This window comes from Colobus angolensis, unplaced genomic scaffold, assembly GCF_000951035.1.
Source record: "Colobus angolensis palliatus isolate OR3802 unplaced genomic scaffold, Cang.pa_1.0 Scaffold147, whole genome shotgun sequence".
Lineage (NCBI taxonomy): Eukaryota > Metazoa > Chordata > Mammalia > Primates > Cercopithecidae > Colobus > Colobus angolensis.
The window spans coordinates 3448553-3466510 of NW_012114566.1; the positions used below are offsets into that span (position 1 = coordinate 3448553).

The window sequence follows — 17958 nt, forward strand, 5'->3', positions numbered from 1 at the left end:
AAGATGCCATCTAATGCCAAAATAATAATAATAAAAAGTAAAAAATAAAAAAATAAAATAAAAAGAAGGATCAATTGTGAAATTGTTTTTTTTTTTCTTTAATAGAGCTCTTATTTAGATTATAGGTAAACAAGGAAATCAATGTTTGCACCAACATATACACAACTACTATACTTGCAAGGATATACATCAGTGGATAAACTACAGAAAAGTTTGTGTTTGAAACATGTGATGATTACTTTTATGTGTCAACATGGCTAGGCTGTGATATACAGTTATTCAATCAAACACTATCCTGAGTGTTGCTGTGGAAGTATTTTGCAGATGTGATAACCATCTGCAATCAGTTAACTTTAAGTGAGGGAGATTATTCTCAAAAATCTGGATGGCCCTGACCTAATTCAATCAGTTGAAAGGCCTTATGAACAGAATTGAGGTTTCCCTGATAAAATAACTCATTTTGTGGTCTTCAGCTTCAGCTCCTGCCTGAGAGTGTCAAGCATGTCTTTAGTGACAGCCTGCCCAGGGATTCCAGATTTGCCTAGCCAGTTTTCAGGATCTCATAAGTCAACATTTTGCAACAAATAACATATATGTAGGTATATATATACAGCAGGTCCTTGAATAACATTTTGGTATAACATTGACAAGGAAAAAAAAATATCCACATCTGGGTCCACTGTCTGTATGGAGTTTGCCTGTTCTCCCCATATCTGTGTGGGTTTTCTCTGAGTGCTCTGGTTTCATTCCGCATCTCAAAAATGTGCATGTTAGGTTAATTGACATGTTTAAATTGTCCCAGTTGAAGAGACTGACATCATCAAAATTGCAGAAGAGAAGCCAGATGGTTTCACTGTCCCCAACAGAAAACCAAAAATAATTATCCAGTGCCAAGATGATCATCAGCAATATCCAGGAACTGAAATCTGAGGCTGAGATGATCCCTGAAGCTACAGAAAGTGAAAAACTCTGAGCAGACAGTAAGAGAAATAAATCATCCTTTATATTCATAATGGCCCTCCCCCAATCTGCCAGGCACCATGCATGAATGATTCCTCCTAGACTCATGATTTCTACACTGGAAAAAATGAGATCAAGGCAGACCCAGCTTCCTGGATCCCCTTTTAAGAAAACTATTACTGTCTGGACCCACAGCAAGAATCATGAGCGTCTGCAGGGAGAAAACCCCTGAGGGCAGCTAGAGACACAGAGGGGAGGTGGGATTAGAAATCCCAGCCTGTGAAACACTGTTCTTTATCTCAGCCAAGGGGACACCAAATAAAAGTAGCTATTCAGCAGCAACACACTGTAGGAGGCAATCTCAGTGAGTATTCTGAGCATGAAGCCCCAACCAGTCTCCTACAGAGCCAAGGTATCCTCCTTAGGAATCCCACTCCAATTCAGGACCAGAAGTGTTCTGAATACCTGTGAGAGTCAAGGCAAATTTGGGATTAAGATGCCATCTAATGCCAAAATAATAATAATAATAATAATAATAATAATAATAATAATAATAGAAAAAAAGCCATCAATCTAGGATTAAGTGGATTTACAAGTGACTGCAAAGAAACTCTAAGCAAACATACCCTAGAAAACCAACACAAGCCAGATACAAGTAAAGGCTTTCAATGAAAAGCTATAGACATATATCCATAAGAAACAACAGAAAACAGGGAACCAAGACCTCCTCAAATGAACAAAACAAAGAGCCAGTGACTAACCCTAATGAGACAGCAATTTGTGAGCTCTCAGATTAAGAATTCAAAATGGTAGTTCTGAAGAAATTCACTGAACTCCCAGGTAACACGGAAAATCAATTCAGAAACTTATCAGAGCAAGTAAGAAATATTAAAATAATAATTTAAAAAATCAAACAGAAATCTTAGAAGCGACAAACAAGTTTGCTGAACTAAAAAATGCACTAGAGGCAACAGCAGAATGGATCAAGCAGAAGAAAGTAAGTAAGCTAAAAGAGAGACTATTAGAAAACATATAGTAAAAGTATAAAAAAGAAAAATAATAAAAAGAAATGAAGAACACTTGCAAGATATAGAGAGTAACCTCAGAAGTGTAAATCTACCAGTTATTAGCATATAAGGGGAGTTAAGAGCAAAGGATAGAAAACTTACTCAAATAATAACAGAAAAGTTACCAAACATAAATAAAGATAAAAGTATCTAGTTATAGGAAGGTCAGAGATCACCAAACAGATTCAACCCAAATAAGGCTATCCCAAAGCATATAATAATCAAATTTGGAAAGGTTACGGACAAAGCAAGGATACTAAAAGCATCAAGAGATAAGAAGCAAATAACACATAAAGGAGCTCCAATTCACTTGGCAATAGACTTCTCAATGAAACCATGTAGGCCTGGAGAGAGTGGGGTGACATATTTAAATTGCTGAAAGAAAAAAGCTGCTGAGCAAGACTATTGTACCCAGAAAGCTTTCCTTCAAACATGAAAGAGAAATACAGTCTTTACCACACACACAAAAGCTGAGGGAACTCACAATCACTAGATCCGTCTTACAAAAAAAAAAAAGAAAAAGAAAAAATTTCTAAAGGGAGTTCTTCTACATGCAAACAAAAAAATTAAAAAGATGCTAATGTGCAAAAAGAAAACATTTCAAGGTCTAAAACTCATTGATAACAAATTCATAATACTCTAAAAACAAGTAACAAAATGGCAGTAATAAGTCCTTATTTATCAAACATAATATTGAATGTAAATGGATTAAATTCTCCAATTTTTAAAAGACACAAAGCACCTGATATTTTTTATTCAAGCTTTTTTTATTTAGGCTATATGCTACCTGTAAGAAACTCATTTCACCTATAAAAAGACACACATAGGCTGAAAGTGAAGAGATGGAAAAGCCCATGTAAACAAAAATCAAAAGCAGAGCAAGAGTAACTATTCTTATATTAGATAAAACAGACTAAGTCAAACTTAAAAAGAGACAAAGAAGGTCAATATATAATAAAAAAGAAATCAATTCAGTAGTAGGATATAATAATTCTAAATATATATGCCTCCAACACCAAGGCACCCAAATATAAAAACCAAACATTAATAAATCTAAAGGTAGAGAGAGACTGTAACACATTAATAGTACAGGAATTTAACACCTCACTCTCAGTAATTGACAGATCATTGAGACGGAAAATCAACCAAGAAACAGTGGCGTTAAACTATACTCCAGGCTAAATGAATCAAACTGACATTTACAGAGTATTTTGTCCAACAGCTACAGAATATACATTCGCCTCATCAGCACATGCAACATTTTCCAGAATAGACTCTATGTAAGGCCACATAAGTCTAAAATAAGTCTCAAGAAATTCAAAAAATGTCAAAATTGTATCAAGTATCTCTCTGACCACAATGGGATAAAACTAGAATTCAATAATAAGAGTAATTTTAGAAACAATACAAACACATGACAATTAAACAACATGCTCCTGAATAATCAATGGGTCAATGAAGAAATGAAAAAGGAAATTTTACAAAAAGTAATGAAACAAACAAAATTAGAACATAACATACCAAAACTATGCTATAAAGCAAAAGCAGGGACATTTACAGCAATGAACACCTATATCAAAAAGTTAAAAGGTTTCAAATGAACGTCCCAATGATGTACCTCAAGGAACTAGGCAAGCAAGAATAAACCAATCCCAAACGTAGTAGAAAAAAATAATGATAAAGATCAGAACAGAAATAAATACAATTGAGACTAAAAAAAATACAAAAGATAAATGACATGAAAAGCTGTTTTTTAAAAGACAAAATTGACAAACCTTTAGCTAGACTAAGGAAAAATAATAAAAGACAAATAAAATCAGAAACAAAAGAAGGAGACATAACAGCTGATACCACATAAATACAAATAATCATTAGGGACTATTATGAACAACTAAACACTAACAAATTGGAAAACCTAGAATAAATGGATAAATTTCTGAACACATACAACCTACAAAGACTGAATCAAGAAGAAATAGAAAAAACAACAACAACAACAAAAAAACAGACCAGTAATGAGTAATGAGATTAAATGAGAATTAAAAAATACTCCATCAAAAAAAAAAAAAAAAAAAAACAGGACCTACCTGATGACTTCACTAGTAAATTATGCCACACATTTAAATAAGAACTAATGACAATTGCACTCAAAATATTTTAAAAAATTGAAGTGGAGGGAATGCTTCCCAACTCATTCTAAGAGGCCAGCATTTCTCTGATGTTAAAACCAGACAAAGACATGACAAAAACTAGGAAAACCATATCCCTAATAAACATAGATGCAAAAATATTCAACCAAATACTAGCAAACCAAATTCAACAACATATTGAAAAGATTATTCACCACAATCAAGTGGGAATTATTCCAATGATGCAAGCATGGTTCACTCTATGCAAATTAATAAATGTGATAAATCACATTAACAGAATGAAGGACAAAAGGCATATAATCATTTCCTTAGATGAAAACACATTTTAAAAAATCCAACATCCCTTTACAAAAAATACTTCTCAGCAAACTGGGTATAGAAGAATCAGACCTCAAAACAATGAAGGCCATATATAATAAATCCCACAGCTATGTTCATACTGAGTGGAGAAAAAATGAGAGTTTTTTTCTCTAAGTTCCGGAACAAGACAAGGATGCTTCTATTATTACTTATTTTCAACATAGTACTGGACGTTCTAGCAAACTAGGAAAGAAGAAGTCAACTTATTTTTGTTTTAAGAGGCATGGATATTATAATTAGAAAAACCTAAAGTCCCCACCAAAAATCTATTAGAACTCATAAACAAAATCAACAATGTTGTAGGATTTATCACACAATAATCAGTGGCATTTATATAAGTCAACAATGAGCAAACTGAAAAAGAGATTAAGAAACAATCCCATATGCAATTGCTACATAAAATATAAAATGCCTAGAAGTAAATTTTAACCAAAGAAATAAAAGATCTCTACATAGAAAACAATAAACTGCTGATGAAAGACATTGAAGAACACACACAAATAAGCGAAGATATTCCATGCTCATTGAGTGGAAGAATTAGAACTAATGTGTCAACACTACCCAAAGCTACCCACAGATTATGTGCAATCTCTTTCAAGATACCAATGACATTATAGAGCCACAAAAGACTCCAAATAGCCAAAGCAACCCTAAGCAAATAAATAAATAAAGCTGCAGGCATCACATTACTTGAACTCAAAATGTACTGCAAAGACATAGTAAACAAAACGGCATGGTGCTGACATAAAAACAAACATAGAGAACAATGGAACACACTAGAGAACTCAGAAATAAATCCATACACTTACAGCAATACATTTTTGACAAAGGCATCATGAACATACATTGTAGAAAGGACAATCTCTTCAATAAATGGTGCTGGGAAAACTAGATATCCCTATGCAGAAGAATGAGACTAGACTCCTATCTCTTGCCATATACAAGAGTCAAATCAGAATGGATTAAAGCTTAAATCTAAGATGTAAAACTATTAAATGACTGAAAGAAAACATTTGGGGAACACTTTAGGGCATGGGTCTGGGCAATGATTCCTTGGCTAAGGTTTCAAAAACACAGCTTTCAAAAACAAAACAAAAAAGTATTTTGTTTTGAAACAAAATGTTTCAGAAACATTTTCAAAAAGCAAAAATAGCAAATGGGATTACATGAAACAAAAAGGTTTCTGCACAGCAAAGGAAACAATCAAAGAGAAGAGCAAATCTACAGAATGGAAGAAAATATTTACAAACTATCCATTTGACAAGATATAAATAACCAAAATACATACGGAATTCTATTCAATAGCAAAATAACTAATGTGATTTTAAAATGCACCAAAGATCTGAATAGGCATGTCTCCAAAAAAGACACACAATTGGCCAACAGCTATATGAAAAAATGTTTAACATCACTAACCATCAGGGTAATGTCACTCCAAACCACAATGGGATATCACCTCACCCCAGCTGGAATGGTTACTATCAAAAAGACAAGAAATCACAGTAGCTAGTGAGGAGGGGAAGAAATGACAAGAGTCCTACATTGTTGATGGGAATGTAATTTAATACTGTTGACCCTCAATCAACAATGGTTCGAACCGCATAGGTTCACTTCGATGTGATTTTTTTTTTTTTTCAAACAAGGACAGATTGAAAATATAAGGTATTCACAGGATGCAAAATCCACATATTTGGAGGGCCAACTTTTTGTGTACACACACCTGCAGGGCCGACTCCACAACCTGAGTTGTGTGGATTTTTGTATGCATGGATGGTCCTGGAACCAATCCCCCATGTATACTGAGGGACTGTACAGCCACTGTGGAAAACAGTATCAAGATTCTTCAAAAGACTAAAAATAGAGCTCACATGTGATCCAGCAATCTCACTGCTGAGTATACATTCAAAAGTAAGAAATTTAATATATAAATAGAGAACTGCACTAGCATGTCTATTGCAACACTATTTACAATAATCATAAGTATCTATCATTAGCTGGATAAACAAAATGAGGTACATATACATGATAGACTATTATTCAGCCATAAAAAAGTATGAAATTCTGTCATTGCAACATGTATGGAGCACCAGGTCATTATGTTAAGAGAAATTGGTGAGGCACAGAAAGACAAATACCACATGTTCTCCCACATATATGGAAGCTAAAAAAAGTAGATCTCTCACGGGTAGAGAGTTGATTGATGGTTACAAGTGGCTGGAGAAGGTACAGAGGAGTAGGGGGATAAAGAAAGTTTGGACAATCAGTAGAAAAGTACAGTTAGAAAGAATAAGATCTAGTGTTTGATAGTAGAGTGACTGTGGTTAACAATAATGTATTGTCTAGTTCAAAATAGCTAGAAGAAATGTTTCCAATGTAAAGAAAAGTTACAGATTTGAGGTAATGGATATCTCAATTTTCTTGATTTAATCTTTACATATTATATGCATGTATCAAAATATCACATGCATTCCACACTATATATTATCATTATGTATCACTTAGAAAAAGACTGTCCCAATATAAGTGAGGGTGTGTGTGTGCATGAGTGTCTGTCCCCTGTGATGATATAGTGTCCTTTCAGGGAGCTGTCAGGATAGGCTGCAGTAATCCTGTGACCTTATAGAGAATGAATGAATAAATGAATAAATACAAATTCTTATCAAATAAAAACTTGTCAAGTACATAATAATCACACAAATCCACAACAATAAATGATGTGGTATGAAAGTACTGAGCAGGCCTGCCGTATTTGTTATTGTTTGGTTTAAAACTATGTGGCAGTAGGAGGTATTCCTTACCACTGTCACTTGGCAAACATTTATCTCTTGGTTTAGCCCACCACAACTATGACCACCATCACTCACTCATTCACCAAAAATTGGTTAAAATCTTACATGTTTTTATTATTAGTCTTTCTTAAATGTATGTATGCCTCACATTTATTTCAATGCTTAGTATTACAAGCGTTTTGGGTCTTTATTTAGAAATGTATTAATGTGTTTCTTGCCAGATATATGCTATAGAAACAGCTCTTGTTTATATTAATGATCCTATGGTGAAATTGCTTTCTTTATAAGTCTTTGGCTTTAAAGTCACAGTTTCCAAGAACATGTTGATGATGTTAAGTGGTGACTTACTATATATACAAATATACACTCCCATAATTGGCTTTCTTTCTCTGGTAGAACTCTGACTATTGTGGGTAAGTTTCTCAGAGTCAGCTGTTCAATGAACACATTAGTGTACAAATTTTTTATAAAAGTTATGTTTTATGTGTTTTAAAGGGGTTAAAAACATCCCCGAAACAAAGGCTTAATTTTATAAATGAGAACCAAAACCATAAGCACAGCTTATTGTCTACACTAACATGGCTTTACTATTTTACTGTTTTCAATAACATAACATCACTAGCCCAAGAAATTATCTCCTAGGAAGATAAAAGTTGCAGATATGTTATTGATTTCAAGATCTTCCTGAAAGACTCATCAACTCTTCAGCAAGAAAAGCGTCAAACATTTTATAACTTAAGGATCTGCAAACCACTTCCCCTCAAAATCTTTTTGCTGTTCTAACCAGTCTGAAATTTTTATATAATGATCCTTACTCAATCCTAACCACACCTTCATTTGAAAGACCTACCTTAAACCAGACTTCAAAATCTCAATTACGATTTCTTTTTCTCTTTTCTTTCCTTTTTTTTTTTTTTTTTTTTTTGAGACGGAGTCTCTCACTCTGTCATCAGGCTGCAGTACAGTGGCGCCATCTCGGCTCACTGCAACCTCCACCTGCTGAGTTCAAGCCATTCTCCTGCCTCAACCTCTCCAGTAGCTAGGACTATAGACGTGTGCCACCTGCCCAGCTAATTTTTGTATTTTTAGTAGAGACGGGCCAGAGATTTGGCCAGGACGGACTAGATTTCTTGACCTCGTGATCTGCCCGCCTTGGTCTCCCAAAGTGCTGGGATTACAGGCATGAGCCCCCACGCCTGGCCATAAATCTAAATTACAATTTCAACTTTGCCCTTTCCTCTCTTAGATATTACTAAGACTTGGCCAGTTATAGTGTTCTCTTTTACCATTGTGAAGAAGAAAGTCAGCTGTGTCTAAACAACAGGTCGTTTTGGTAACACTTGGAGGATCCAGATCCAACAGAGGAAAGAAGATGCAAATAAACTCATGTATTCACTATCCAGAATTGAACACTACTAACAGTTCATTATACTCAGTTTGAATACTTTTATTAAATGTAAACTAAATTTAACGAATACTGTTAAAATTACCTTTTACAAAGAAGAAAGTTCTCTGTCAGATGTTATTACTGACAATTCCCTAAGTCAACTGCTATTATAAAATTGGTGTATATTTCCAGTTCACTTTTTTCTACAGTTTTTAAATAAGTATATCTGGGAGCAATGTATATTAATATTTTGTGTTTCACTTTGAAATTATACAAATGGTATCATGAGATAAGTATGTAAGTAACATTCTGCTAATAACTTTTCTCAATGGTTTTGAAATGAATGTGAAGGAAATGAAAATATGCCACCCCAAAATATACTTCTTTGGTCTATTTTAAGATGACTACTCAGAGGGGCTGCAGACACAGGAATAGTTCTGAAAAGCTGTCCTTAGTAGGGAAGACTTGCATCTGTTGAGAACATCTAGTGAAACACAGATGTAAGAGCTTTATCTGAGGCCTTCTTATCTGCATTATCTGGAGGTAGGAAAAACTTAACTCACAGGAAAAGGAAACTAAAGGTCTGACATTATTACAGGTCTGACAAGGAAACTTTTATCACGGGCTCCCGTCTATTCTTTTTGAGGGCTGCCACCTGTGAGGCTTCACCTGCATAGAGATAACCTTTGCTTGTCACGTCTTTTCTCCCTTTTCCTTCCCATAACCTGTTGCCATGCTCCAAGTCACTATTCCTTTCCATACAGTATAAAAACTTGTCACATTGCTCTTTTTATTTTATTTTTATTTATTTATTTTGAGATGAAGTTTCACTCTTGTTGCCCAGGCCACAGTGCAAAGGCACGATCTTGGCTCACTGCAACTTTAGCCTCCCAGGTTCGAATGATTCTCCTGCCTCAGCCTCCCGAGTAACCGGAATTACAGGCACATGCAACCACACCTGGCTAATTTTTTGTATTTTTCAGTAGAGACAGGTTTTCACCATGTTGGCAAGGCTGGTCTCAAACTCCTGACTCCAGGTGATCCACCTGCCTCAGCCTCCCAAAGCGCTGGGATTACAGGCATGAGCCACTGCACCTGGCCACATCCCTGTTTTTAGAATTTTATGTTTGCAGGACTCCTGTGTCCATGTGCATGTTAATACATTTGTATGCCTTTTTTTTCCTGTTAATCTGCCTATTGTTAATTTATTTCAGCAGACTTAGACTCAGACCTTCAAAGGGAAAGTTTGAACTTCCCTACATATATACGTATATATATAAGTACACACACACACACATCTGTATGCACATATCATACTTTAGCAATGAAAATGCTGTATTTCTTTACTCATTTCTCTTTTAATGACGACGTAGGCTCTTTTAAATTTTTTAAATATTATTTAATGTGCTTTCTTGAACACTTATATAAGAACTCTCTAGTTCTTATATGAAATTGCTAGAATATGAGATATTTCATATGAACTTTTAATTCTAAAAATAACCACAAAAGTTTGATAATATTATCTCCATTGTATAGATATGCAACTGTGCCTTAGAAAAGGTAAGACTTGTTTAAAGTCACAGAGTTAATAAGCATCGAAGCCGTGATTCATATTCAGATGTGTTTGGTTCCTCAAATAACATTTTCTCCCCAACCATGTTGTCCCTGAAACATGACAAAAAGAATGTTTTATGTGTATGTGAAAATTGCTATACATTGTCTCTAATTTCTGGATTTCTTAATTTTCTTTTTCTTCTTATACTTAGACTTTGAACAATTCAATTCACTTAATTTGGATTGGCAAATTCAAATGGTGAATGTTACCAAAGGAGATGTTAAGTGATCTACAAACATTGCTCCTGGTAGGGGATGGGAGAGAATAGAGGCTGGAGAGACTTTGCTCACTTTCTTCTTGTGGGTATCTAAAATAAGGATTTCTGGGGCAGACAGAGATGTGACAGTATATAGCAGGCTGGGGAATTGCTGCAGCGCATTCAGATTTTGGAATTATTTAAAAAGTTAAAAAAATATATTGCATTTATACATGGACAACACAGCTTTTCATTAAGCACTGGAGAGACTATCAATCTTGGCACCTGCTTAACAGGAATAGCAAGCTAAAGTGGAAAGTTACCAGAAGGCGCTTAACCTTAAACTGTTTGCCTCTTAGCCCAAGCAGCAAAGCAGTACTGAGTTAAATCCCCACATTTGTGTAAACATTTGTTCATTTCAGAGGCCCACTTGGTTACATATATTTCCTCTACTACATTTCTACGAAATCTATTCTGTTTATTCTTCAGTAAACTCACTTAGAGTCTTAATACTACAGATAACCATATAATTTGAATTCCAGTCTATTGGACCTAATGTACATACTACCGCTATTACTGACAGCTTCTATTATTAAAGGCCAGATGTTTTACCTCATAAATTTTTCTCATTCAGTTCTCATGAGAACTTTATAAAAAAAGACATTTTGTCTTGATTATATGAATAGGGAAACCAAGCATACGAAGCTAACAGTAACTTGCTCAAGGGCACTGAGTTAAATTTACTTAATGGAATCTAAAATAATTTAGGTTCCTGTGCCCCTTCAGGAAAAGGACAGTGTCAAATTTTTATCAACAGGCCTAGTGCAAAATCTGATACTCAATAAAAATCTGTTTATTGAATAAATGAATGTTTGACTCACAGCCATATTCAATACTGATTTAAGGTATAGTCAATTATGCTAAAATAATACGTCTTGTACAAATTAAAACTTTTAAAAAGTGTCATTTTGAAAATCTATTTTTTTAAAATTTTCAAATATAATCACTGACATAAAGTAGACATATGTATTATTGAAAGCTGAATCATCCTTATGCAGTTAAAAATATCAACATCTGAGGGGCCAGCTATAAATTGTGAACAGGTAACACAAATGCCTCTCTCACAAACGTTTTTTATTTAAAATTGTAAGCTGTTAGGCCTTTTATTAAAAACAAAAATTGAGTAGGAAACTGGATATTCAGTATTAGAAAAGATGAGGTTTTTACCATTATAGAAATAAGCATATACATTAACATTTTGGTATAAACTGTGATTACCAAATTACAATGTAAGGGCTCGATGTGCTTATGCTATTTCTATCACACTCATTTTTCAAAGTTACATATTCTGAACAATTCCAGATAAGGACTAGCTGAATTGTCTTAGTTCAAATGGAGTCCTTTCTATGGGCCCTAATCTTGTAGAGCCCCTTGTTTCTTTAGTTCTGTCATCTTCCACATAGAAGCATTAGTGTTTCAATTTGCCTTTAATTTCTAATACAACCCTGACTTTCAATTATGTAAAAATCTTAGAACAAACTGGCTAAAGAGCTGTTAACAGTATCATTTTATGTCAGAGGTTTATTCTATAGACCACATGAAAAGAATTATTTATTGCAAATCTTAGTGATATTATACCTTTATTGAATCATCACTATGAAAAATATGCCCTAAATTTCTAAAACTCAGTTTCTAAATTTCTAAAATTCAGTTTCTAAATTTCTAAAACTAAGTTTCTAAATTTCTAAAACCAAGTTTCTAAATGTCTAAAACTAAGAAAAAATCGACAAGCTTCATGATATATTGATTCTTCTCCCAGATTCAAAAAATATATAGTATTCAATTGAAATAAAATGATGAATTTTCTGTTGCATATTCCACCATTTGCATCTTTATTATAACAATATCACAATTGGGGCTTACTAATATTTTAAAAAGTATTTTGAAATGACAAACAGGCCCTGTAACAATATTTGCTTCTCAAAGGTATGCAAGAAAACATGAGGAAAAAGTGATTAAGGTTCAAAACAGTATTACAGATATCTATATGCAAATGGGTAAAATATTATATTCTAAGAGAATGTTTATACTTAATATTTTCAAAGATGTTTCTTGGGAACAAGTCAAGGTTCTCTGTCAGTGGCATCATGTTTTATCTGATTATTTGCAATGGTTGGCAAAGGTAGAATAAGAAACTAAATTAACACACTATAGAGTGACTAAAGACTAAACACTAAATATCAAAACCCAAAACCTTGTAATTATCAATAATGACACAATAATGATGAGCAGGAAAAGACTCAGTAGTTATCCTGCCACTGTAGTATTGTATCAGATATTTCACCAGTGAAAATAAGATATTTATTAATTACATTAAATTAATGTAACTTATGTAATACATTGCAAAAATTATGTTAAAAAATTAATCTTCCTGTTCAGATAATGTTTCCTCCTCGCCTAATGTGATGGTTAATATTGAGTGTCAACTTGTTTGGATTGCAGAATGCAAAGTATTGTTCCTGGGTGTGTCCGTGAAGCTGTTGCCAAAGGAGATTAACATTTGAGTCCCTGGACTGGGAGAAGCAGACCCACCCTCAGTCTGGGCGGGCACGATCTAACCAGCTTCTAGCATAAAAGCAGGCAGAGAAAGAGCAGACTTGGTGAATCTTCTGGCCTCCATCTTTCTCACATGCTGGATACTTCCTGCCCTTGAACCTCATACTTCAAGTTCTTCAGCTTTTGGACTCTTGGACTTAACACCAGTGATTTGCAAGGGGTTCTCAGGCCTTTGGCTACAGACTGAAGACTGCACTGCCGGCTTTCCTACTTTGAGGTTTTGGGACGTGGACTAGCTTCCAGGTTCCTCAACTTGCAGATGGCCTATTGTGGGACTTCACCTTGTGATCCTGTGAGTCAATTATCCTAATAAACTCCCCTTCGTATGTTCATTTATCCTATTAATTCTGTCCCTTTAGAGAACCTTGACTAATAGACCTAACAGAAACCCAATGGATTCAGTGAAATTGGTCAATTCCTGAATTTACTTATTTTACTAATCTTTAATATTTTCTTTCAGGATCTAGATCAAAGGTATATTGTACAAGTACAGGTTTGTCACATTGAAAACTTGGTGACTATTAAAAAATACTTACCAACTGGCTCCTTCTGATTCTGAAACAGAATCTTGCTATTACTGCCATCCATATTTGCCATGTTAATTGTGTTTCCATCAGTCCAGTAGAGTTTTCTTAATTCAAAAGAGATATGGATTGAAAATATTAGATGTAGACCTACTCACTGAGTAGAAATATACACTCACTTTTTCCTCCTACATACATGATTGAATATTTAGCTAAGACTATAGTAAATTATTTTCTTTGTTAAGTAATTCATCCAGATTGAATCCTCTTGGCTCTGAAGAAATCAGATGCAACAGAGGGTAAAAAACTCATTTCTACCATTGCTGTTGAAAGCACTAGAGAGAAAAGAATCTCTTTTAGCTCTATGTAAGCTCCCTTAAGGGTATAAGGTGACCATCCAAAAGATTGAAGAATCTGATCTACATAGCAGTGACCATGATACTAACATGCAGTACATGCATTTTTAATCACTGGCTTTCAAAATGAAAGCAACCACTTTCTCCTACATCTCTTTTTATTCAGAACGGTCATTTCTTAGAAACATACATTAATGAGATCTTACATATGTCACAGATATATATGTTGGTGTAGGATATATATAATCTCCAGATAGTAAAACTCTAACCAGGAATCTCTTTTACAGTTTCCACATTTAAATTTTTTTACTCTTATGGCTGTTTTATATATATATATATAAATATATACATATATATATCCTCTGAATTAAATAGTGTTTTAATATAAAATCAGAGCAAAAGTCTCTGAAATTTTGGAAAAGCTTAAAAAAAAAAATAATCATACTTTACCCCCTGACTGGATGAGCTGCAAGACACTGTGGCTTATCGATTCCATGGATAATTGAGGTTTTCAAAGAGCCATCTAGCCTTGCCACATTAATTTGTGTTTCATCATATTCTGAGCTAATCCAGTATAAATTACGTGACACCCAATCCACTGCTAGCCCTCTGATACTCTGAATATCTATAAAACAGGAAAGAGAAGATTTAAAAGTGAATGAAGCTTTTCATTGTATTGGCTCTCCAAGTAGTTATTTTCTATCTGAGGGAAAATTTAATTTAAACTTTAATTTGTTAGCTAAAATCACACAAGATTGTAATCTCATTCCCTTATCAGCCCTTCTTAAGGCATGAATAATCATTAATGTCTTACTGCAGAGCTATTTGAAAACCTGAAGCAACAATTAGCATTGAAATTACACTAACAGTCAATGATTCACTAGTAAACACTTAGGAGCAAACACAGGCAGCAGTCTTATGAGCCAAGGTGACCAAAATTCAAATTAGAGTAATAGCTTCTCCAGTTGGTAACACATCTTTCTAGTTAGGAGAAAGTAGTTGTGGGCCATCAACAAATGGGCTATTTTATGTTTTAAGTGCCAAGTTGTTACTAAAATGAAATAAAACAATTCAACTTTCCTAAAAGAATCACCAGAGTTGAACATCTTTCAAAACAGATAATTAAGAGGAATTGACTGAGAAGAGAAAATCCAATAAAATCATTTTAACATTCCTTCAACGTGGATTCTGCAGAAAATTCTGAAATCGAATTAAGTTTGGATTTGTTACAGTCAATATAAATATTTTGGTTGTTATTCCTGTATTATTCAATTAGACACCTTTTAAAACAATTATGGAATTTAGGCTTAAATATAATTGCACATTCCAACTTTCACTTAAAAATTGCACCTTTTCAAGAAAAACAAAAATAAAGTGTTATAAAGGATGAATGCAGAAAATCTTTTCAGAAATATTAACATATAAAGTAGTCCAGTTTAGTGTCCAATTTATAGCATTTGATTACCTTGATTTGGGTTTTATTTTATAAAATTTTAATATTTTCTAGCATTCTGTACTTACAGAGTTCTCTAAACCACTATTTCTCAAACTTACAAGACACCTGGAGACTGTTAAAATAAAGATTCTAATTCAGTAGTTCTGGGGAGAGGCCCAAGATTCTGTTATTGCTCAAGGTTGGTGATTCCAATCAAAACTTCTGAGCAGCTGCTACTTAGCTCTAGTCGAATTGCTGTATCTGCCATTTTTATTCTTTTCAGAAGAAGCCACAAAGCTAGATTTTTTTAATGTGAAAGTGGAAACTCCAGATCTGTAAAGTATGCCAACTAGTTCAAAATGTAAGACAGCAAAACAAGATGTGGGGGCCTGGCAGTTCTGAGTCAGCCGTAAAGTGCAGTATTTGAATGGTAGGTTTCCAGCTTACATTTCCATGCCAGAATCTCAACTGAGCCTACCTTGCTGCTGAAAAATCCTTTTAGTATTTCTAAGTGACTATTAATCACAATCACCTTAGAAGATATTACTCGTGCTTCCGGTTCTCTTCAAATCAAGAACCCTCTCACTCTGCAAATTACTTTTCATGATTAATGTACAGGTAAGTTGGTGAATTTCAAATGTAAACTTATTTCTCAATCTTAAACTTCACATTTCTTCTTATTTTTAGTCATCTTCAACCAGTTTTATTTTTATTTTTTTAGACAAAAGTAATATACCACTTCCTTAAAATTAAACCTGCTACATCTTATATATATTTATTTCCCTCACTCAGAATCTTTATTCCTTCTTCCCCTTCTTTCACTCTCTGGAATTAATTGGTTGGTGAAGGCTGTATTGATGTAATAAGAATATTTGGGTTGATGTTCAGGTTGAGTGCCTATTTTTGTCATTAATCAAGTCGTTTAAATGTCTTTTAGTCTCTTTTCTTACCTGTGAAATGGGCTATAGATAACACATAGGAGTGTTATGAATATTATAATGTATTAGATAATGTGTATTTATGCAGCCTAATGTAGGGCTGAAGAATATTTTGTCAATCTAAGAACTTAATATTTTCTGCATTTTACCTTGGATTGTTTGGTATTGGCAAAAATAATAAGTTTCTATTTCCCCTAAAATACTTGTTCTTCAAAGTTGTTTTTGTTTGTTTATTGTTTTTGTTTGTTTTGTGGCGGGAGGTGAGGGGTAAGCATTGTCTCTGCTGCTCAAAATCCTTTTATTCATTTATGATAGACTCTTAGTAATATGGCCTGGAGAATATATTCCACTCTTAAATTGTAAAGCACAGCCAAATGAAAGCCATAAATATCTGTTTAGTCTTTTGTCAATTCTATAGTTCATGCTCTCTCAAATCTCTTTCCAGCTTTAATATTACAGTAGTATCCAGCATTTCCTCTTCCAAGCAATTGATTTATTTGCTGCCAGGTTATTTTCCTGACTACAGAGCTTTAAGAATCATAACCTTCACTTGCCCCAAAGTATTCAATAGCTTCTAGCCACCCAGAATGTGATATCTAAATTTCTTAGTCTGCTTTTCCATATAGTGTGACTATAGCCACAGTACTTTCCCAGTCTTATTTCTCACTATTTTTAACCAAATGCTTTACACTTTAACCATATTAATATGTTTTCAGATTTCCAGATATTACCTGATCTTTCCACACTATAGGGAAACTATTTAGATTTCATAACATACTCCCATCACCACTTGCCTGAATTTTATTCATAATAGGCTAGCTGATCAACATCATCCCTTCAACCACAAAAACCTAATCGTGTCTCTTGTTTATCCCAGCTGAAAAGAGTTTCTCCATCTGCCTAACTTAACAGAACTGTACCTGGTCGATCTCTTTTTAACTAATGTAATCATTACTTTGCTGATATGTAACTACTTTCACATACGCATTTTGAGGGCGGGCTCTTTGCTACTTTGTCTTTTTGGCCCCTCTCCCCAACTGTAGACAACATTGCCTTCAACATAAATATTTTTAATGAATTCCCCAACTGTATACAACATTGCTTTCAACACAAATATTTTTAATGAATTCCCCAACTGTATACAACATTGCCTTCAACATAAATATTTTTAATGAATTCATGAATAAATTCATGAACTACACAATCTAAAATTTTAGGAGTATGTGAACTAAGCTAAAAAAAAGTCAAATATGTCTACGTTGAGGAGTATGTATTTAAATACATACTCAAGCAATCTTAATTTTTTTTTTCTTTTTTTTTTTGAGACGGGGTGTTGCTCTTGTTGCCCAGCTTGCAATGTACAATGTGCAAAGTGCAAGGTTTGGCTCACCAAAACCTCCGCCTCCCGAGTTCAACCAATTCTCCTGCCTCAGCCTACCGAGTAGCTGAGATCACAGGCATGCGCCACCATGCCCGGCTAATTTTTTGTATTTTTAGTAGAGATGGGGTTTCTCCATGTTGGTCATGCTGGTCTCGAACTCCCGACCTCAGGTGATCCACCCACC

General features: G+C 34.1%; 1 protein-coding gene across 1 annotated transcript in view; it reads right to left on the bottom strand.

Moving 5' to 3' along the window:
- LRP1B (low density lipoprotein receptor-related protein 1B) overlaps positions 1-17958 on the bottom strand; it is a 1318888-nt gene that overhangs the window by 652600 nt on the left and 648330 nt on the right. The window contains exons 29-30 of the mRNA XM_011935709.1: positions 14471-14645; positions 13677-13771 (exon numbers count right to left, since the gene is read on the bottom strand). Of these exons, the coding sequence (XP_011791099.1) occupies positions 13677-13771; positions 14471-14645 (270 nt within the window). The remainder of the gene's footprint in view (positions 1-13676; positions 13772-14470; positions 14646-17958) is intronic.